This window comes from Helianthus annuus, chromosome 10 (genome assembly GCF_002127325.2).
Source record: "Helianthus annuus cultivar XRQ/B chromosome 10, HanXRQr2.0-SUNRISE, whole genome shotgun sequence".
NCBI classification, from domain to species: Eukaryota; Viridiplantae; Streptophyta; class Magnoliopsida; order Asterales; family Asteraceae; genus Helianthus; species Helianthus annuus.
This window is the reverse complement of record NC_035442.2, coordinates 94987487-95011175: the sequence shown is the minus strand read 5'-3', so window position 1 is coordinate 95011175 and position 23689 is coordinate 94987487. Positions and strand designations below refer to the sequence as shown.

The 23689-nt window shown below is 41.5% G+C and overlaps 2 protein-coding genes across 6 annotated transcripts; both read right to left on the bottom strand.

Moving 5' to 3' along the window:
• Positions 1-6733: 6733 nt before the first annotated feature.
• On the bottom strand, positions 6734-13238 carry LOC110885356. 2 transcript variants are annotated; one of them, XR_002562118.2, is made up of 3 exons: positions 12127-13238; positions 7389-10377; positions 6734-7320 (listed from the first exon to the last, which is right to left on the bottom strand). XR_002562118.2 is itself a non-coding variant. In XM_022133036.2 (2 exons), exons 1-2 carry the CDS (start codon positions 7674-7676, stop codon positions 7095-7097), a joined length of 483 nt encoding a protein of 160 aa, XP_021988728.1. In that variant the 5' UTR covers positions 7677-7944; the 3' UTR covers positions 6734-7094. The 2 variants fall into 2 exon arrangements, 1 of the variants encoding a protein (XP_021988728.1); XM_022133036.2 differs by lacking the exon at positions 12127-13238 and having other exon boundaries at positions 6734-7289; positions 7389-7944.
• Positions 13239-14919: 1681 nt separating this feature from the next.
• LOC110885358 lies at positions 14920-17537 on the bottom strand. 4 transcript variants are annotated; one of them, XM_022133037.2, is made up of 5 exons: positions 17400-17537; positions 16816-17186; positions 16524-16703; positions 16018-16263; positions 14920-15951 (listed from the first exon to the last, which is right to left on the bottom strand). In XM_022133037.2, the coding sequence occupies exons 2-4, from the start codon at positions 17102-17104 to the stop codon at positions 16199-16201; spliced, it is 534 nt and encodes a 177-aa protein (XP_021988729.1). In that variant the 5' UTR covers positions 17105-17186; positions 17400-17537; the 3' UTR covers positions 14920-15951; positions 16018-16198. The 4 variants fall into 4 exon arrangements, with proteins under 4 accessions (XP_021988729.1, XP_021988730.1, XP_021988731.1 ...); XM_022133038.2 differs by having other exon boundaries at positions 16816-17163; positions 17400-17531; XM_022133039.2 differs by having other exon boundaries at positions 16816-17157; positions 17400-17531.
• Positions 17538-23689: the final 6152 nt, after the last annotated feature.

Here is a 23689-nt window from a genome sequence, read left to right as displayed (position 1 = left end):
GCTTTTAGGACTCGATGTGGGCACTATGAGTTTCTGGTCATGCCGTTTGGGCTGACGAACGCACCGGCAGTTTTTATGGATTTGATGAATCGAGTGTGCAAACCGTACCTGGACAAGTTTGTTATAGTCTTCATCGACGACATCCTGATCTATTCTAAGAGTAAAGAAGAGCACGAACAGCATCTACGACTTATTTTGGAACTCCTCCGGAAGGAACAGCTTTACGCAAAGTTCTCGAAATGCGACTTCTGGCTTCGAGAGGTCCATTTCCTAGGGCATGTGGTGAACAAGGATGGGATTCACGTTGATCCATCCAAAGTGGAATCTATTAAGAACTGGCCTGCGCCTCGCACACCAAAGGAAATTCGCCAATTTTTGGGATTGGCAGGTTACTACTGGAGATTCATTAAGGATTTTTCTAAGATCGCGCAGCCTCTCACCTTACTAACGCAGAAAGGCGTTGTTTATCGTTGGGGAAATGCACAAGAGTTAGCTTTTCAGCATCTAAAGGATAGACTTTGCAGTGCACCTATCCTTTCATTGCCAGAGGGCACAGAAGATTTTGTGGTTTACTGTGATGCATCAATTCAAGGTCTTGGTTGTGTATTGATGCAACGAGATAAAGTCATAGCTTACGCCTCACGACAACTCAAAGTTCACGAGAAGAACTACACGACACATGATTTAGAGCTGGGAGCTGTTGTTTTCGCACTTAAACTATGGCGGCATTACCTGTACGGAACCAAGTGCGCCATCTACACCGACCACAGAAGTTTAGAACACATATTCAAGCAGAAGGAACTGAATATGCGGCAGCGACGATGGGTCGAGCTGCTGAATGATTACGAGTGCTCTATCAGGTATCACCCGGGCAAGGCCAATGTTGTGGCAGACGCCCTCAGTCGGAAGGACACTACGCCTAAGCGCGTAAGAGCTTTACAACTCACGATCCATTCTAGTCTACCTTCGCAAATACGAGCTGCTCAGATAGAAGCACTGAAGCCAGAAAACGTTAGAGCAGAAGCTCTACGCGGGTCAAGGCAACGCTTAGAACAGAAGGAAGACGGTGCTTATTATGTAACAGGACGCATTTGGGTCCCGCACTATGGCGATTTACGAGAACTTGTGATGGATGAAGCGCACAAATCTCGCTACTCGGTACACCCTGGTTCGGACAAGATGTACCACGATATTAAAACTACGTATTGGTGGCCTAGCATGAAGGCCCACATAGCAACTTACGTCAGCAAGTGTTTGACTTGTGCGCGAGTCAAGACGGAATATCAGAAACCTTCAGGCCTACTTCAGCAACCAGAGATACCACAATGGAAATGGGAGCAAATTTCCATGGATTTCGTTACTGGCTTACCTAGATCACAGCGCGGGAACGATACTATTTGGGTGATCGTGGATCGACTCACAAAATCCGCACACTTTTTGGCAATCAAGGAGACGGATAAATTCTCCACTTTAGCAGAAATATACCTCAAGGAAGTTGTTTCGAGGCACGGGGTGCCCACTTCTATTATCTCTGATCGAGATGCACGTTTTACTTCGGAACTGTGGCAGGCAATGCACAAGTCTTTTGGCTCACGTCTTGATATGAGCACAGCGTACCACCCGCAGACGGACGGGCAGTCCGAGCGTACTATCCAAACACTAGAAGACATGCTTCGCGCTTGTGTAATCGACTTTGGCAACAGCTGGGAAAAGCATCTGCCACTCGTAGAATTCTCGTACAATAACAGCTACCACACCAGCATTAAAGCTGCTCCGTTTGAGGCATTGTACGGACGTAAATGCCGGTCACCCCTCTGTTGGGCAGAGGTGGGGGATAGTCAAATCACTGGTCCAGAACATGTGGTAGACACTACTGAGCGGATCGCTCAAATACGACAACGCATGGCGGCCGCTCGTGACCGTCAGAAGGCATACGCCGATAAGGGCAGGAAACCACTCGAGCTCCAGGTTGGGGAGCGGGTTTTACTCAAAGTTTCACCCTGGAAGGGTGTGGTTCGTTTTGGTAAACGAGGGAAACTCAACCCACGGTACGTTGGACCTTTCGAAATTCTTGAGAAAATAGGCAAGGTGGCCTACAGACTGAAATTACCAGCAGAACTCGGGGCAGTTCACAACGTTTTCCATGTGTCAAATCTGAAGAAGTGTCTGTCAGATGAGACGCACGTAGTTCCTCTGAAGGAACTCACGATCGACGAACAGTTGAAATTCGTCGAAGAACCTGTCGAGATCACGGACCGGGATGTTAAGGTCCTCGAGAGCACTAGAATACCTCTTGTTCGAGTTCGTTGGAACTCACGTCGCGGCCCAGAGTTTACCTGGGAGCGCGAAGATCGGATGAAACAAAAGTATCCCCAACTGTTTGAGAACAGTACAAACGCTACTGAGGCTGAAGCTACGGAATTTCGGGACGAAATTCCAGATCAACGGGGGGTGGATGTGACACCCCAGGAAAACCAGGAAAACCATGCAACTTAACTAGCTTCCTCAGTGAGTGCCATCAAATTTCGGGACGAAATTTCTTTCAACTTGGGGATGATGTGACAACTCGAAATCTAGAACCTTTCGTTGTAACTTGCTTGTACGTTATGTGACTAGTTAAAATGATAACGTGAACTTTTATGTGCTTTGTTTTGTGTGCATTGTATGTATATATGTATGTGTGTTATATGTGAACCGAGAACCCGACACGAAACAACAAGGAACCCGACTCGAGACCATGAGGTCTCGAGTGACTAGTAATCGGTTTTGGGCCTTGGGCCGAGAACCTTTGGCCGGTTGGGCCTTTGGGCCGTAAACCCTTAGCCGAAACCCATAGGGTGCACACACTTGGAACTTTGACTATAAATACACTACCTTAGTTAGTGTTACCATTTTGTTGAACATTACAACACACACACACTTCTATCTTCTCTCCCACTAGAGCTCTAGCACACAAACACATTTCCAAGACTCTCGGATCCACTCGGTTGACACAAGAAACTCTCGGATTTGGAACTTCGGATCGGCACACACACACACACAACCGGTTAGTGCTTTTAATGTTTATGGATTTATGTTAGTCATGTTAAATGATAAAATGCATGAGATGATGTTTATTGTTAGTGTTCTTGATGATTATTGTTAAATGCTTAGTGATAGTATGTTCATGTTATGATTATACGTGATAACCGTGATAGGACGTTATTGAATACTTGCGACTTGATTGACTTTCTGTGATTAACTGCCGAGCAAACCGAGGTGAGTTCACACCCTTTACAAAGCATGGGATTCCCTGGGTTGGGAACGGGGTTAAGGAACGTGGTTCCTCGTCTACCTTGGGTAGGACGTCAGTGGTTCAGGAATGTGATTCCTCGTCCGGATGGACGGATAAACGTACTAGACTAAAACTCTATCACGAAGTCCCTCCTTTTTGTATCGACTAATCGCCGGGCCAATGGCGAGCGGGTCATTAGTTAGATAGCGCTATTTAGGTCTGACAAGCCTCACACCGTGCCGCAGAGGACGGGCGTGAACTAATGGATCTGGGGCACGTCAATGATGATAGACATTGATGTTTTCAGGGCACATAAACATGACTACAGTCAGCAATCGATACGGTAACGAGTCTAGTATACACATGGGGTAGCCCCCACGGCTGGAGAGCCAGATGATGTACATGGGGTAGCCCCCACGGCCGAAATGCCTGATAACTACATGGGGTAGCCCCCACGGCCGGAGTGCCGGAGTAACTGGGAACGAACTGGTCACGTTTTTAAAACTATGGGGTAACCCCCACGGCAGGATGCCAGATAAAGTAAACTGTTTTCGAAACAACTAAAACGAACGCCCACCCGTGAACTCACTCAACTAGTTGTTGACTCGTTACTACATGCTTTGCAGGACCATAGGTACTCAGTGGGAGCTTGCATGGAGGAAGATCGTTGTGGGACAGGGATTGCTACAAGACTATGTTAAACTTGAAACTTTTGGAACTTATGTTATAACTTTAAACTTATGCTTCCGCTTGCAACTTAAACTTATTTGTTTTGGAACACCAATCGTGAATGGTTAAACTTTTATAACTATTTATATGCTTGTTCAGTATGATTGGTGGCTGGATCCTGGTCAGTCACGCCTCCAAGCGGTAGTACTCCGCAGGTGGGATTTTGGGGGTGTGACAAACATCCCCTAATATCTTCGCACACCTGCCTGGGAGGCCGCGATGGAAACTAATACGATACATGACATAACGAACGAACATACTACTACTCGCACTATACTATTACTGAACTGTTAACTGTGAACTCGCTCAACTAGTTGTTGATCCTCTGTTACATGCTTTGCAGGTCGTTAGATACATGGAGCTTGCACAGGGAGGAGCAGGTCGTTGTGGAGCATGGATCGTGGATGCCATGTTAAAACATTTAAACATTTGAACTTATGTTACACATTGGGTTTTCATACTTATGCTTCCGCTATACTTTGAAACTATGACTATGTTTTGAACACCTATCGTATTGAATGATTGGTTTACATTTATTATACTTGATATTAATTACATGTTCAATATGATTGGTGGCTTGATCCTGGTCAGTCACGCTCCCAAGCGGTGATACTCCGCAGGTAGATTTTGGGGGTGTGACAGTAGTAATTGTAATTATTGATTAGTTTAAGGGGCAATTATGATTTCCCTTTAGGTACCTTTAATAGAGAAAGTAAAGAGTTTTCATAACCGATCTGTCACACCCCGAAATATCAGAGCATTGGCGTGATTGGACCGGTATCTTCATTGCACAGCGGAAGCAAATAAGCTAAGTCTTTTAGAAAATGATTCCACTAAGTACTCGACTCTTCATGGTCCTCCTATTCCAACCGTGCCTTGTCTTAGAAATGCAACCTGAGAAAGAAACATGCGAAAAATCAACATAAAGTTGAGCGAGTTCATAGTTTGTTTGTAAAAGATTTGAAATAAATCTTTTTGAATAACCGGTTTTTGAAGTATTGTGAAGAAAACGAATTTAAAATCATCTTCTTGTACAAATCATGTATCCATGTATAAATCATGTTTTCATATATAAATCAAGTATTCATGTGTACACCAAGTACTTTATGTATAATTCTATTCTTCTTGAGTACCCCGCGTACTTCAAGTATAATTCTAATTTTCTTGAGTACCCCACGTACTTCAAGTATAATTCTAATTTTCTTGAGTACCCCACGTACTTCAATTATAATTCTAATTTTCTTGAGTACCCCACGTACTTCAAGTATTAATCAAGTTTTAGTATGGTATGAATTTCATGTAATTAAAGTATTCCTGTAAATTTCAGGATTGTTAATGGGTTGCAAGGCCATTAACATGTGACACGACATAGGAAGTCACCAAACCTAAGGCATTTAATTGGTATATTCTGAGACACAAAAGCACTACTCGATTCTCGCCCTCACCGAGAGTGTGGCTGCCAGGCACCCGTTAGATCTAACCTTTTGTTCTGCGGTCTAGGTATATTGTTGATTAATGGTGCTTCTGTACCCTATTCGTGACACTATTTCTCATAGCGCATCCTACTTGGTTCTCGTCCTCACCAAGTGCGTTTCTTATTATCATTTCTCATAACGCATCCTACTTGGTTCTCGTCCTCACCAAGTGCGTTTCTTGTTATCATTTCTCATAACGCATCCCACTTGGTTCTCGTCCTCACCAAGTGCGTATCTTATATTTTTATATTTTTATACCATAACTCATGTATTTTTAAACTCTTGTATTTGTATTTTCAGAAAAATACGCTTGTTTGGAAAACCGGTATAAATCATAAGCTTTTCGTAAACCATTTGTGTTCTTTGTAACATGATTTAGAAATATATAATTCTTGTATGCTTTGCAAAAAGTGCATGTCTTTCCACCCCGAAAACATTTATAAAAGTGTAAAAATGTGGGGTTATGAACTCACCTGAATATTCCTGTGCAAAGCTAGCTAATTTACGACTTCTTGATGTCGTTTCCAAGGCTCGACTTGCTAGCGTGCATTCTACAGTATTCCTAACACGGAATATCTAATAAGTTTCGAATAATGTGGTAACTAATCTACGTGTTACCGAGCACTACCGAATCGTTGATCGAACGATTTGACGGTAAATAGTTAACTTAATGAAAATGACTAAGTTAAATTGCCGCGAGAAGTCGTTTGAGTATGTAGGAATATTCGTATGAAAGTATTGTATAATAAGCTTGTATTATATATATATATATATATATACATATATATATATATATATTGCGTCTTGTATATTTTGCCAAAATATATGTATATGCCGTTTCGGCGTTCGTAATAAATATAAAATATTATATTTATTCTATAAGAACTTCATCGAGTCGTTGAATAGATAGACTGTAGCTATTTTGTAAAAGAATTCATGTGTTTGAAATAAATATACATCTATATTTATTTTATAAACAACACTTGAAATAAATATATAAGCTATATTTATTTTATAGAAGTTATACGAATTAACGACGTTCGAAATAAATATAACATTATATTTATTTGTAAAAGCGTTTGGAATTATCAAAGTTTGAAGTTTTATAAACTAGAATTCCATTAAGCGTCGTTTTTGAAATACAATACGTGTCGTGTTTAAGGGTTTTTCACGAAAAAAACGGGCAGAGTTTCCTCTGTTTTTTTACGCCCCCGACAACACAAGTTGTCGTTTTATTTTCAAAATTTCAACACAATTTAATCAAGATTCAACTATATGCAAACTTTGTCAATTATATGACGAATGTAATTTATAATCAGTCGGTTTCAAGAGCTCGTTTCACGTAATAAAACCATAATATAACGTAAATAATCTTGTCGTTAAATCTTTACCAAGTCTTCCGTCAATATGTCAAGTGAGCCGACTGAGTTGACCGAGTCAACTGAGTTGACTCGGCTGACCGAGTTGGACCGAGTTGACCGAACTCGAACGCGAAATCTGACCCGTATGCTCCGCGCTTGACCCGAGCTAAACTTGTCTGCTGCTGACCGGGTTTGACCGAACCCGAACCGACCTGTTGACTGGTTGACTGTTGCCGTTGACTGAGTTGAGCTGAGTCAACTCGCTGAGTTGACCGAGTCAACTCGAACCGCTTCTGTCACTAACAAATCTGACCGTACCGGACCCGATCTGAGCTGAACCCGAACCACACCAGGTCTGACCCATTGACCCGAGTTAACTGATTGTTGACCGAGTCGACTCGGTTTGACCGAGTCGACCGGGTTTGACCCGCTGCGAAACCCGAACCTGAACTAAGAAGCCAAAACTCCCAGATTTGAATCGCTGAACATCAATAAAATATCATCATCTTCATCTGAGTGCAAGGAACAGATTCGGTCGAAACAACTTACCGGCAAACCCGTCGGATAATGACGAAGACCGCTGGTCCGTGGCTCCGACCGCCGGTCCGTGGCTCCAATCTCTCTTTCTCTCTTGGTCTCTTTCTTTCTCCGCCACTCCTCTCTCTCTCTCCTCCCTCTTCTCGCTCTTATCGCCGTCGTATGCCACCACCATCTGGTGGTGGCCGGCCGTTTGATCTCGTGCAACAGAAGGGGGTGTGGTTGGTGGTTATCGCTGACTGCCGTGCTCCGCCGCCACGTCACCGGCTCCGCCGGTAAGTCCGGTCGCCGGACTCGCATGAGAGAGAGAGTTGATGTGTGGTGTTGACTGGTTATGTGTGTGTTTGCTGTACAGATCGAGAGGAAAGGTAGGAGCTCAAAGGTGTTTATTTTGTTGAATGTATAAGGAAAATGGGTAGGGTGAGGGTGTTTGGGAGAGATGACACCTCCTATGTGTTTGTGTTTTATGTGTGTGCAACTTTGAGTGTGTTGTTTATGGGGTTTCAAATATGGAATATGATGTTCTCTGTGTTTGCAACTTATGGCCGAGAGGGAGAAGGGTTTTATAATAATTCATGTGGGTATTGACTTAGTTATTTCCTTTTGTCCCCTGTATATAGATCTTTTAGAGATCTCACAAATATTTCTTGTAAGATCTTGTGTTTCTCAATTAGAGACAAAAATCTCTTTAGAGATTTTGGTAGGATTTGATAAGATTTTATAAATCTTGTATAGATTTTGCAAAGATTTACAGGGATTTTGCCTATTTTGTGTAGGTTTAGGCTTATGGGTTTCGGGCTTGGGCCCAGGGTCCACAAGCCCATCTCATGTGTAAGTGGTCCGTAATTTCTACGGGACCCACTATCGCAACCCAAACTCCATAAGCACAAATATATTTGTGTAACCTCCATATTTGTTGGCGTTGTCAGTATTATGTTCGGTTTCAATCTGTTGTCGTTTAACGTTTCACAGGTTTCTCTGTAAACCACCGTTCGCGCATTGTAAAGTTGTATAGACGTTCCGAGGCACTCCAAAGGCCTAATTAAGTTTATTTGCAATGTAAACACTATTTATTATCGCGTAATCACCTGTTAATCACGTAATTAAGAGCGTAAATTTACCGGTCGTCACAGTCTCCCCCTGTTAATAAAATTTCGTCCTCGAAATTTAGACTACGTCAACTCCTTAGAGTTACGTTATATGTAAGTAATTACGAATAGTACCAGAGTGAACGATCATGAAATCGAATCAAGACTTATTCGAATGATGTGAATTCAAGGACGTATCGCAAGATGCAAATGAATTCTAGAAATGATTGCATCCCATGAATGAATTTAGATTTCAACAAGCTCAAATGTAATAGTTTGCATGAAACGCTCGATAATGATCAGCCCAAGCTGCAAGTTCTACCGACGCCACAAGGTATCGTAGTGAATGAAACAATTCAAATATAGTGGTGATCGAACAAGTATCACCTGTGTTTTGCATAAAACGTTCAATGATGATTAGCCCAAGCTACAAGTCTGTACTGACACCACAAGGTGTCGATATCAACAAATGACCTAATGGAGTCGTAGATCAAGCAAATCTACTACGACTCAGAACAATGAAACAATTGATAAAACAAATTCGAATATGATGTTTTCAATACATCATATGGTGTCTTGGATTGAATATGTGAAATGAACAAGTTCAACAATTGAATCTGACTTCGGCGCAAGCCGACAATAATTGCATGTATTGACAAGAAGACTTTCGGCATGGTCACAACGAAAACCATGTATGTAACTTGAAAAGAAAATAAATTTCAAGAAAATGTGTTGACTTGATAACAAAGGAGCCAAAAATTATAATCATGCAGGTCATTCGAATCACAAATCAACAATAAGATTTAGCGAAACAATATTTGAACTTCAATGAAACGCTTTATTCGAAACGGAACCACATGCGTAACAAACGATGCATGCGTAACATATGAATTTTCAAGAAATGAAGCAAATGAATATTCGCTATGCTGAGAGAAATGGTCGTGACACAATGACCATCAAGAGGAGCAGAGATACGAAAATCTACTCAGTAAATGTGAAAGTCGAAATTTCAATAAAAGAAATTAAAGGACTTTACCTGGGGTTGCATGTGACGACCAGTTATTAGGTGACATTACCACGGAGTGTCGGACATAGCGTATTTGTCATTATTGAGTTAGGGGGAACGCGGAGACATACGTCTTCTCCTTAGCATGACTCGTGTCGTTTGCAGCACCGCGTGCCAACTGCCGCTTCCTCGAAAGTCGTATGTAACGTACTTCAACCTCTGTCGTCATGTAGATTGAGTTTCGTGAAATCTTGCACGCCCGCACTTTGTTTTGCGTAGGTTACCTGCTCGGTTAAAAATAGCATAGACGACACAATAATGGCGTTTTTCCTGAGTTAATAAACGTGGTTCCTACGTGATGACCTTTAATAAACTTCAACACGAGTTTCCGAAGGTCTTAAATTGATGTTCCCTAAACTTTCAGAGTTTTGTGTACTGTATGTAATTGTTTTATGTACCGTGTATAAAACACCACTTTAGCGTATGTTTGGAAACATAATTTTGACTGTTTGCTTTTCGGCAACGGTTGGAGACCATATTCGAGTCTTAGGCGTTCTGTATGTATTCAGGTTTTAATAATCTAAGTCCCAGAGAGAAATTGAGGTTAGAGCCTAGGTATCTCTACAGACAACCCTATTCGTTGTAACCTATAGCTCTGATACCAATCTGTCACACCCCGAAATATCAGAGCATTGGCGTGACTGGACTGGTATCTTCATTGCACAGCGGAAGCAACTAAGCTAAGTCTTTTAGAAAATGAACGCCACTAAGTACTCGACTCTTCATGGTCCTCCTATTCCAACTGTGCCTTGTCTTAAAGCTAAGTCTTTTAGAAAATGAACGCCACTAAGTACTCGACTCTTCATGGTCCTCCTATTCCAACTGTGCCTTGTCTTAGAAATGCAACCTGAGAAAGAAACATGCGAAAAATCAACATAAAGCTGAGCGAGTTCATACTTTGTTTGTAAAAGATTTGAAATAAATCTTATTGAATAAACGGTTTTTGAAGTATTGTTGAGAAAACGAATTTAATATCATCTTCTTGTACAAATCATGTATCCATGTATAAATCATGTTTTCATATATGAATCAAGTATTCATGTGTACACCAAGTACTTTATGTATAATTCTATTCTTCTTGAGTACCCCGCGTACTTCAAGTATAATTCTAATTTTCTTGAGTACCCCACGTACTTCAAGTATTAATCCAGTTTTAGTATGGTATGAATTTCATGTAATTAAAGTATTCCTGTAAATTTCAGGATTGTTAATGGGTTGCAAGGCCATTAACATGTGACACGACATAGGAAGTCACCAAACCTAAGGCATTTAATTGGTATATTCTGAGACACAAAAGCACTACTCGATTCTCGCCCTCACCGAGAGTGTGGCTGCCAGGCACCCGTTAGATCTAACCTTTTGTTCTGCGGTCTAGGTATATTGTTGATTAATGGTGCTTCTGTACCCTATTCGTGACACTATTTCTCATAACGCATCCTACTTGGTTCTCATCCTCACCAAGTGCGTTTCTTGTTATCATTTCTCATAACGCATCCTACTTGGTTCTCGTCCTCACCAAGTGCGTTTCTTGTTATAATTTCTCATAACGCATCCTACTTGGTTCTCGTCCTCACCAAGTGCGTATCTTATATTTTTATATTTTCATACCATAACTCATGTATTTTTAAACTCTTGTATTTGTATTTTCAGAAAAATACGCTTGTTTGGAAAACCGGTATAAATCATAAGCTTTTCGTAAACCATTTGTGTTCTTTGTAACATGATTTAGAAATATATAATCCAAGGCTCGACTTGCTAGCGTGCATTCTACAGTATTCCTAACACGGAATATCTAATAAGTTTCGAATAATGTGGTAACTAATCTACGTGTTACCGAGCTCTACCGAATCATTGATCGAATGATTTGACGGTAAATAGTTAACTTAATGAAAATGACTAAGTTAAATTGCCGCGAGAAGTCGTTTGAGTATGTAGGAATATTCGTATGAAAGTATTATATAATAAGCTTGTATTATATATATATTGCGTCTTGTATATTTTGCCAAAATATATGTATACGCCATTTCGGCGTTCGTAATAAATATAAAATATTATATTTATTCTATAAGAACTTCATCGAGTCGTTGAATAGATAGACTGTAGCTATTTTGTAAAAGAATTCGTGTGTTTGAAATAAATATACATCTATATTTATTTTATAAAACAAGATCGTGTTGTTTGATACTTGAAATAAATATATAAGCTATATTTATTTTATAGAAGTTATACGAATTAACGACGTTCGAAATAAATATAACATTATATTTATTTGTAAAAGCGTTTGGAATTATCAAAGTTTGAAGTTTTATAAACTCGAATTCCATTAAGCGTCGTTTTTGAAATACAATACGTGTCGTGTTTAAGGGTTTTTCTCGAAAAAAAAAACGGGCAGAGTTTCCTCTGGCTTTGGACGCCCCCGACAACACAAGTTGTCGTTTTATTTTCAAAAATTCAACACAATTTAATCAAGATTCAACTATATGCAAACTTTGTCAATTATATGACGAATGTAATTTATAATCAGTCGGTTTCGAGAGCTCGTTTCACGTAATAAAACCATAATATAACGTAAATAATCTTGTGGTTAAATCTTTACCAAGTCTTCCGTCAATATGTCGAGTGAGCCGACTGAGTTGACCGAGTCAACTGAGTTGACTCGGCTGACCGAGTTGGACCGAGTTGACCGAACTCGAACGCGAAATCTGACCCGTATGCTCCGCGCTTGACCCGAGCTAAACTTGTCTGCTGCTGACCAGGTTTGACCGAACCAGAACCGACCTGTTGACTGGTTGACTGTTGCCGTTGACTGAGTTGACCTGAGTCAACTCGCTGAGTTGACTGAGTCAACTCGAACCGCTTCTGTCACTAACAAATCTGACCGTACCGGACCCGATCTGAGCTGAACCCGAACCACACCAGGTCTGACCCATTGACCCGAGTTGACTGATTGTTGACCGAGTCGACTCGGTTTGACCGAGTCGACCGGGTTTGACCCGCTGCGAAACCAGAACCTGAACTAAGAAGCCAAAACTCCCAGATTTGAATCGCCGAACATCAACAAAATATCATCATCTTCATCTGAGTGCAAGGAACAGATTCGGTCGAAACAACTTACCGGCAAACCCGTCGGATAATGACGAAGACCGCTGCTCCGTGGCTCCGACCGCCGGTCCGTGGCTCCAATCTCTCTTTCTCTCTTGGTCTCTTTCTTTCTCCGCCACTCCTCTCTCTCTCTCCTCCCTCTTCTCGCTCTTATCGCCGTCGTACGCCACCACCATCTGGTGGTGGCCGGCCGTTTGATCTCGTGCAACAGAAGGGGGTGTGGTTGGTGGTTATCGCTGACTGCCGTGCTCCGCCGCCACGTCACCGGCTCCGCCGGTAAGTCCGGTCGCCGGACTCGCATGAGAGAGAGAGTTGATGTGTGGTGTTGACTGGTTATGTGTGTGTTTGTTGTACAGATCGAGAGGAAAGGTAGGAGCTCAAAGGTGTTTATTTTGTTGAATGTATAAGGAAAATTGGTAGGGTGAGGGTGTTTGGGAGAGATGACACCTCCTGTGTGTTTGTGTTTTATGTGTGTGCAACTTTGAGTGTGTTCTTTATGGGGTTTCAAATATGGAATATGATGTTCTCTGTGTTTGCAACTTATGACCGAGAGGGAGAAGGGTTTTATAATAATTCATGTGGGTATTGACTTAGTTATTTCCTTTTGTAATAATTCATGTGGGTATTTACTTAGTTATTTCCTTTTGTCCCGTGTATATAGATCTTTAGAGATCTCACAAATATTTCTTGTAAGATCTTGTGTTTCTAAATTAGAGACAAAAATCTCTTTAGAGATTTTGGTAGGATTTGATAAGATTTTATAAATCTTGTATAGATTTTGCAAAGATTTGCAGGGATTTTGCCTATTATGTGTAGGTTTAGGCTTGTGGGTTTCGGGCTTGGGCCCAGGGACCCCAAGCCCATCTCATGTGTAAGTGGTCCGTAATTTCTACGGGACCCACTATCGCAACCCAAACTCCATAAACACAAATATATTCGTGTAACCTTCATATTTGTTGGCGTTGTCAGTATTATGTTCGGTTTCAATCTGTTGCCGTTTAACGTTTCACAGGTTTCCTGTAAACCACCGTTCGCGCACTGTAAAGTTGTATAGACGCTCCGAGGCACTCCAAGGGCCTAGTTAAGTTTATTTGCAATGTAAACACTATTTATTATCGCGTAATCACTTGTTAATCACGTAATTAAAGGCGTAAATTTACCGGTTGTCACACGATCACTATTCATGATCATCATTCATTTTGATGTTATATATATATTTGATCATAAGAGATGAACAACTTCATAAGAACACCAATACTAAAATTCTCTCTAAGGTGATCCATCAACCCAAGGTACCATAACAGGAATCATGACCTTATCTTTGTCTTCAAAGATGACCACTCCCACAAGTAAGTGTCTCTAACTTGGTATCTATATTTACGTTATAACTGAATAAACATGATTAGATTCTATATTTTGACCCATATTTATAGATATATTCAACATGGTCTTATACTTGAATTGAGATATTAATATTTAGACAGATGACATACACAACCCAAAGGATTTAAGAAATGTCATATTAGTATAAGGACTCAAGTGAAGCAATTAGAGCATTCACATCCAATCCATCAAATTATACATACATTCCACTAAAAAACAACTCCTATATCAATATATTTCCACTAAAAACAAATACTTTTTCTCTCTCCTTTCAATTAAATAATATTATAATTACATTTTTCTCTAACTTCCACTCACAACCACTTTCAAAATATATTAAAAAATTATAACGGGTGAACAGTGTCCCCCCAAATATACAGATGAACAGTAACATTTTCTCTCTCCTCTACTCACAACCACTTTTTATACCCTTTATAATATAAAAACCCCTCCTCACATAATTTGATGGTTAGGATGTGAATGCTCTTACAAGAAGAAGTGTAATTAAAAGGACTGAAGTGAAGCAATTAGAACAAGTATAATTAAAATGGGTCAAAATACAGCTATTGTAATTGAAACAGGTCAATAATATAACGATTTATAATTGAAGTGGCGATTATAATTGAAACAGGTCAGAATAGTGATTCTATATTAAAATGATCAAAATATAGCAATTATGAATGAAAAAGGTCAAAGATTGCAAACAATGCAAATATGTTTTGTTCTCAAAAAGGGAAACTGTGGTGCAGATTGCTTAGATCAATCACATGTCAAATGGGTAAATTTCATTACCCACCGACTTTAGCCAAAAACAATTTTAATGTTCTTAAGTTACCATTCATATTTAAGATGAATACCATATTGAAATGAGTAAACTAAGAATGTTAGAAAACACATAAGAACATATATGAAATATAATTTCTTATTGGATAGTTATTTGTACAAACAATATACTAAAATTTAGATACATAAACTTTTTCAGCCAAAAAAACGAATTCAAATCTAACATGTGCACGATTGGAACTGTTACAACCCTAAGCGTTGTTAATGTAGTGAAAAGTATTGTAACGTGCGTGTAAAGATGTTTGGAACATGTAGCATATCTTCATCTTCACCACGAGTGTTGTCATTTTTAATATCGTCAACAGTTTGACATTTTGTTTTTTGTTTAAATACCAACTTCAGTTTTCTTGCTGGCTGCCATCTGTAGGGAGATCCATTTTGGTGTTTTCCAGTGTGTTAAGGTTCACATCTTCATTTTGAGATTCTTCTGTTGTGTCATGTTCGCTTTCTCCAGAAACACCAACCGATGCTTGCATATCTGTAGGTCTAAAATCAGTCAAACTTTTGAGCTCTCTAACTTTAACAAGCCCAGCCAAACTGGTATCCACAACCGTACATTTCATTGAATCTTGTTCATCATCTGACCCGTGTGTTTCATGTGGCGCGACTCACCGGCCCTTGTCAGGTTTGTGTTCAAGAAGGTGCGGTTCAGATGCAACGTTATTTAGCACTTCAGTCAACGAGTCAAAATATTGACTTCCTTTGACCAGATCCCTCCTTGAAAACTTTGTCACACCAGGTGCAAGAAACACTAAATTCTTCGAGTTTTCGAACGCCTAGTTTCTAGCCTTTTCATAGTGCCATCCTCTAGCCAAAAGTCGAGGCCACCCAGTGGCCCAGAAGAACTCATTTAGCCACGTTTTGCTTAATCCAATTCGATCTTCCAAAATATTAACAATTTCTTCTGTTTTAAGAGACGAACATGTAGATTCAACTTTTTTACTTCTTAATCGCGTTCTGGTCTTGATAGTAAGGTCTTGTTTTCCTTTACCAATAGCTACAGCTTGTACAAGAAGATCGAGGCCCATCATATCCCTTAAAGTGAACAATACTTCTCAAACAAAAGTTTTCCCTCCTCAAACATTTTAATTACCTGCAAGAAACCATACATTAATAACCGATTGTTCTAGGTATAGAAAGACAATAATAAACAAAGTACCTGAGTCAAACTAGCTTTACACTCGTCGGTCACATTAGAAAGCAATCGAGACAAAACAGTCTTAGGTCAAACAACTGTACTAGTGTGAATAGCTTCGGTGGGTCGTAAGTCGTGTTGCACGTTAGGTCAAACGACTCGTCTATGGAGCAACCGGAGCCTACACCGATACCAAATGGGTAGGCTACGTTATGCCAAAGAAAATTCCAGTGACCCCCAATAATGTTGCCAGGAAACCAAACACTAGAGCTGCATGTGAAATAAAAAAGGAAAAATCATCTCATCAGTAGCAGTTAACTTAAAACAAAATGCAAAATAATCAGGTTTGGGAAAGACAAACAAAGGCAAGACATGTAAAAATCTTTCCATTTAGATACTGCTAGGCATAAGTCACGTCACACACACATACATACATATATAGGTACAACACTAACTATATTGGACCATTTACTAAGTAATTAAGTTTTAACATGGCCGATGGCCGATGTTACTAATAAAGAACCACGCACCTAATGTGAATACCATGACTGTAAATTTTGAACCATTAGAGATTGGTCGACAACCATCTGGTATATTTGCATCACCGGTGTATCCTGGCCAACATGTACAGTTGTAGCTCCCTGCTATATTAATAATTATGCAACGCCCAAAACAATGGAGGTTGCTTTTATCGTCACACTCGTTGATGTCTAGAAAAGAAAAATGTTCAAAAATTAAAACAAAGTTTTTTACAAGTCAACTAAATAGAATAAAATGCATGTGTGCATTATATAATCACACTATTCGACTCGTTAGGCTGACCTGCGTTTAACATACTCCTAGAAACAGGAGCAATCATGTCTTTATCTACACCAGTTGAATTACGCGGGCTTTTTACATTATCATTAGTTTCGTCCACGGATAAGTTCCCCTTTTCGTGGTTACTCTCTACATCCCAGTTATCGGCTTTATGTTGTTCGCCATGAAACATGCTTCCGAAATTTGGGAAGATCATGCTTCCGGTTTCGTTCTGTTTCTCGTGAACACTTCCGAATAGAGTCCCCATTGGATCCATCATTTGTGCAACCACGCTGCCTTGACGCGATGCCATGAATAAACAACTTTGGCCCCTAACGGGCTTAGCGACCCATGATTGACCCTCTTCTGATACTTCCGATACACATATTAATCAACTAAACTAGTCAACATTTATCAATTAATTAAGTAAAATAGAAAACTAATCAGATCAACTAAATCCAAAACATTCACATAAATTCTGATACGCATATTAATACTTCATCTCTTCTAGCATATAAAAAAAAACAGTTCTGAAATCTATAAACCTAAGAATAATAATTTGGCAACTTGTTATCGAACTAGAGTTTGAACTTTGAATAATAAGTTACCTCAAAAGAGAAAGTGCATATTTCCTCCGATGGTGGCTGATAAGTACCTATGTGTGTGATTCAATTAGGGTTAGGGTGGTGTTGATGATAATTTTTGAAAACCGAATTGAAGAATGAGGGAAACTTAGTTAATATCGGAGGGAAAGTGAAAATTTTAGGAATTTGTTTTGGAGGTAAATATGGTTAGGATCCCCGTCTTAGACCGTGGGGTATGGTGAGGTGGGGATTTGGAGCATGGGTTGACACGTGGACTTCGAGGGACACCGCTGGTCAGTTGCATGTTGGGTTGGTATGGCGGGGCGTGGCTAGCCCGCATGGGTTGGCCACGTGTTATAATTCTTTTTTTCAATTATTATAAAAATACACACAAAATTAAAAAAAGAAAAACCTAAAATTATTATTAAAATTTCCTAAAAATTACAAAATCCTACAAAAAAAGGATTACAAATCTAAAAAAACATAATTAGACATATAAAAAAACCCCTAATTAAGCGTTAGGTAGATTTCGAACAGGGCGAGCTTGTCAAACGGCTTCTGCTCCTTGCCCCGAAACTCGATGTTGGCCACCGCCACCCAGTCTTCGTGACTTATATCACCGCCCGGGACGCTGTCGTAGTAGGCTTTAAAATGGTCGAGCTTCGGTCATAGTTCGCGCCACTTGTGTTGGCACGCGTTTAGATTGTGTCGGTCGTTCCCCACGTTGTGCCGGTAGCTAGCGAAAGCTTCCGGCCAGTAACGGGTCTCACCGGGTTGGCGGCCCTTCATCGCTTCCACAACGCTCGTTACAAGTGATATCTCTTCCTCGTGCGTCCATGTGGCCATTTTTCAAGTGTGAGTAGCGGGTTCGGGTAGGTGGGGTGAAGGGTTGGGGTAGCGATGTGGACAGGCGGTGGGGGGTTCTATAGTAGTTGGGGTATGGGTTTGGCTTGGCCAAACGGTGGTTTTTTGAATTTAAATCCTAGCCACCTATAGCGTAGCCAGCCTAGCCAATGAGAGCCGACCACGGAAGACCGCTAGGCCCGCCCAACGCCCGGGCTGAAACCCCCGCCCAAGGGGCCACGCCGAAACCCAGGCCCACCCGGGGTGGTGACTTGGGCGTTTGTACCCAACCCAGGCCCCAACCCCCTGTAACAATTCGTGCATTGTTACTACTCGTTATACTCGTTACGCCTAGAACCAGAGATTCAGATCATAATGTAGCTATATCGCATACATCGCTATTTCGCAGTATTTTCGCGTATTACGCATACTTTATCACTATAACACATCACATCGCACGTACTAACACTCACGATAACGTTGAGTGAGGACCTATTCTACCCTCCTCGATAGCCGTGATGTGTCCCAACGCAATGCACATTCGAAACGCGCAACTCGATTATCGCAACTCAGACTTTGCAATATGATATATATATGACCCTTGTGTGACTAATTATAATAAATATATGAATGTGGGTATGAAGATGTGTGACCAAACTATCGCGAAGCTTAACGAACAAAACGAAACATCGAAACGCAATTCGCCGGAGACCACCGATCGAGTGGCCACCCGATCGGATTGCCACCCGATCGGACTGCGACCTGATCGGACTGTGACACCCCAGGAAAACCAGTAAACAATACAACTTACCTAGCTTCCTCAGTGAGTGCATACCAAATTTCGGGACGAAATTTCTTTTTAGTTGGGGATAATGTGACAACTCGTAATTCGAACCAATTTTTGTGTAACGTTACGTGCTTATGTGAATAGTACTTATTGAATGAATGCATGACTAGGTGATATGTGAATGAGTATACGTGTTACATGAACCGAACCGCACAACGTGCACAATCAATCGCACAAGCCATTCGGGCTTTACACTTGCACACGGACCGAGGGCAGCCCAAGTGATGGGATTCGGCCCACTCCCCTTGATTCGCAAACACATACCCATTAGGGGTTTAGATTTTCATTTACTTGCAAAAACCACTACACACACACAAACCCTAGAACACATACTCTCTCCCTCTTTCGACCGGAATCAAAGGCAGCCGAACATCCCCCTATATCGAGGATCTTTATTCGGATCACCCTCATCCACTCTTAACCGGTTAGTGTTTGATGTTGTTTGCTTTAATAGATGATGTTTTGATTGTATATGATTATGTGTTCGATTTCATGAGTAGGGTTGTTTGCATGATAAATCGGATGTCTCGCAATATGTTGTTTGGATTTTGTTAAGTTGATTGTAAACCGAATGTTTGTTAAAATTGGCTATATGTTTATGTCAATCGGATGATATGTCATTGTTTCGGGTAGTAGAGTTGGTCGGCTTTGAGGTTGTTACGTTATAGGGTTAGATCGGATTGATTGTTGATGGAAAGGTATTGTTATTCAAGCTTGTTCATGATTAGGGTTCATACGATTTAGATGTTACAAATCTTGTTTTGATCGATTAATGGATGACCAGAAACTGTTAAAAGTTGTTAATTGATGATTGTTCTTGATGATGATTATGAACATGCTTGAATATGGATTAACTGTTGATTTGATCTGATTTGGGAAACTGCCAAAGATGTTTGCTGATATCACGGAAATCATAAGCTGCAAATCAGGAAATCAGTTACACACCTAGTTGCGACATAAATTGTGAGTCGAGATCTCACAGTCTCGACTCGAGACCACAAACAGCACAACACGAGACCACGGTTGCGGGTCCGGTTGCGACTCGGGACCGTGTGATCTCGACCTGAACATGACGACCCGAGACCTGCATTGCGAGTCCCGTTGCGACTCGAGACCTGACTCGAGACCACCTAGTCTCGAGTGATATAGGCACAAGTCGAGATCTCCTTTGTTGCGACTCGAGACCAGTTACACATGCACACTGTTTGGACCTTGCACTGTTACGAGCCCAACTGTTTGGGCCGGATACTTGGACTGTTTACGTGATTGCCTTTGAACTGCTATGAATATTTGTGCATGCCATGCTTATACTTGTGTACCATACGTGTAGAACATACGGGCTATACTTGAATACGAACCTAACTTATATGGTAACCATGGTAGGACGTGGTTGACCGCCAAATAGCTTGATTTAACTTGTCTGTGTATCTGCCGAGCAACCCAAGGTGAGTTCACACTCTTACCAAGGCATGGGATTCCCAGGGTGTTGGGAATGGGATTGAAGGGATAAGGTTGAATAAATTCATACGGATACCATTACTAGACTACTATACCATCGTCCTCGGTTGTGCAGGATACATACGTAAAACCTACGTATACCTAAGTTACTCACTGTCCTCAGGTTGCGAAGGACACTCACGTAAAACCTACGTGAACGGATACTCACTACTGCCTCGGTTGTGTCAGGCACTTACGTAAAACCTACGTAAACCCCCACGTACCCCTATCCTCGGTTGTGAAGGATACTTACGTAAATCCTAAGTAAATTGTACGTATTACTGTTCTCGGGATATGTAGAACACTTATGGTAACGCATAGTCTAGTGGATTAATAACATGGGAAGCCCCCACCAATAGAAACCTATATCGGCCCAGTAGAGCCACCTGATACTCATGAACTTACTATTACGCATTTACTTTCTGTGAACTCGCTCAACTAGTTGTTGACTCTCTGCTGCATGCCTTGCAGGACCTTAGGTACTTTTGGAGCTTGCACAAGGAGGGGCGAGTCGTTGTGGGCAAAGGATCGTGGTTATTTATTAAACGCTATTGACATTTCAAACGTTAATACTTATGTTGGGTTTTCTACATTAATGCTTCCGCTATATTTACTTTGTTGGTTTTGATAAACACCTTTCGTATTGATGGATAACTTTTACTATTTAATTACATGTTCAATATGATTGGTGGCTTGATCCTGGTCATGTCACGCTCCCAAGCGGTGATACTCTGCAGGTGGATTTTGGGGGTGTGACAGATTGGTATCAGAGCCATTGGTTATAGAGAACTCGGTTTTAATATGGGAAACGTTTTATTAAAACCAGACTATAACCAGAACAGTGCTCTCAACGATCCACAACGACGCTTCGCTCCACGTGCAAGACTCGACATCTTATGTAATAAGGTTTATGTTTATTACCTGCTTGCTAGAAACGTATAGAACTTTGCTCGTAGTACACTTAGATACACATGATACTATTACATGAGAATACCTACGTGCTTACGCTTTTCTGTCATCGCCCTACTCGCGAACCATTCTCACTTACGCTACTTTTACAATGAAGATCATGTCTGGACGAATTAACATGACTCAAGCCCAGCTAGAGGCTCTCGTTCAAGCTCAAGTTGCTGCGGCACTTGCAGCCGCACAAGCAGGAGGTATATCCTGTGGTTATAGCACACACTAGGATCTTTAGATCCTACACTCCTAAAATAGCCTTTGTAATTAAACTTTGTCCTATTTGTACACAATAGGTCAACCAGCACAGCAACCAGTCTGCACTTTCAAGAACTTCATGGACTGTCGTCCAAGTACCTTTAGTGGCACTGAAGGAGCGGTTGGACTCCTCCACTGGTTTGAAAAGCTCGAGTCTGTGTTCGAGATGTGTGAATGCCCTGAGGCTCGCAGGGTGAAATACGCCACTGGCACGCTAGAAGGAATAGCACTAACTTGGTGGAACGCCCAAGTTCAGATTTTAGGGTTGGCAGCTGCTAACGCCACACCCTGGAATGATTTCAAGGAACTGATCAAGAGAGAGTACTGCACTCGGGAAGACATCCATAAGTTGGAGGACGAGCTTTATCACTTGAAGATGACTGGGTCAGAGATCGAAGCTTATACCAAAAGGTCAAACGAACTGGCCGTGCTGTGTCCAACTATGGTGGACCCTCCAGTTAAGCGCATTAAGTTGTATCTCAGAGGGTTGGCGCCAGAGATCCAGAGCCATGTTACTTCGGCTAATCTTGATAACATCCAGGCTATACAACGCCTCGCTCACCGCATCACAGACCAGGCAGTGGATCAGAGCAGACTGCCTAAACGTATCAGCGCTACTGCTACCGCTACTACTTCAGCTACTCCTGCTACTCCCAGTGACAGTAAGAGAAAATGGGATGGGGATTCCAGCAAGGGATCAGCTTCAGTTCAGTCTCAGGCCCAGCAGCGAAAGACTGACAGTTATCAGAGTCCCAGCCAGCACTCTTCAGGTAGTCACAGGCAGGGCGGATATCGAGGGAACCTCCCAAAGTGCAACAATTGCGGCAGACACCACAGTGGCCAGTGTAACAAGGGTCGCTGTCAAAGATGCCTCAAGATGGGTCATGAGGCCAAGGATTGTAGAAGCCCTCGACCTGCGAACCAGAATCAGCAGCAACCCCAAGCACAGCAGAATCAGCATCAGGGCAATAAGGGATGTTTTCATTGTGGTGCTGAAGGTCACTTCAAAAGGCACTGTCCTCAGCTGAACAGGAACAACAACAACAACAATAACAACAATCAGGGCAATGGCAACAACAACAACGGGGGAAACAACAACGGCAACGAGGCAAAGGGTCGTGCGTTTGTGTTGGGGCAGGGTGATGCCAGGAATGATCCCAACGTCGTTATGGGTAAGTTTCTTCTCGACAACATTTATGTTACTGCTTTGTTTGATTCGGGTGCGGATACAAGTTACATGTCTTTGAAAATGAGTAAATTGTTAAAACGTACATCAACACCTCTAAACACCAAACACGTCGTAGAACTAGCTAATGGTAAGAGTTTAGAAGCCACGCAAATAGTCAGGGGCTGTAGTATCGTCTTAGCCGGTCAAACATTCTCGATCGACCTTATTCCCATAGTCTTGGGAAGTTTTGATATCGTTATTGGGATGGATTGGTTATCCCAGCATCAGGCTGAAATCTTATGCAGTGAGAAGATCATTCGCATTCCCCGTACTGGTCAAGAACCTCTCGAAGTCCAAGGCGACAAGAGTGGTGCTGTGGTTAGCATCATCTCTTTCTTGAAGGCTCAGAAGTGTCTGCGGAAGGGTCACACCGCAATCTTGCCACTCGTTTCAGATGCATCAGTGAAGGAAAAGAAACTGGAGGATATTCCAGTTGTACGCGACTACCCTCAGGTGTTTCCTAAAGATTTACCTGGATTACCGCCTCACCGTCAGGTCGAATTTCAAATCGAGCTCGCTCCAGGAGCAGCGCCCATAGCTCGCGCACCATATCGTCTAGCTCCATCAGAATTGGAGGAACTGTCAAAGCAGCTACAAGAGCTCTTGGAAAAGGGCTTCATTCGTCCAAGCTCTTCGCCTTGGGGAGCTCCAGTGTTATTCGTGAGAAAGAAAGACGGTACG

Coding starts and splice junctions, on each gene's coding strand:
- LOC110885356 (XM_022133036.2), bottom strand. CDS start 7,676: ATGCGAGTCCGGCGACCGGACTTACCGGCGGAGCCGGTGACGTGGCGG. Junction 7,290..7,388: donor ATTATCCGACGGGTTTGCCG/GTAAGTTGTTTC, acceptor TTGGCTTCTTAG/TTCAGGTTCGGGTTTCGCAG.
- LOC110885358 (XM_022133037.2), bottom strand. CDS start 17,104: ATGGCATCGCGTCAAGGCAGCGTGGTTGCACAAATGATGGATCCAATG. Junction 16,704..16,815: donor TAGGAGTATGTTAAACGCAG/GTCAGCCTAACG, acceptor TTTCTTTTCTAG/ACATCAACGAGTGTGACGAT. Junction 16,264..16,523: donor AGTCATGGTATTCACATTAG/GTGCGTGGTTCT, acceptor TTTCACATGCAG/CTCTAGTGTTTGGTTTCCTG.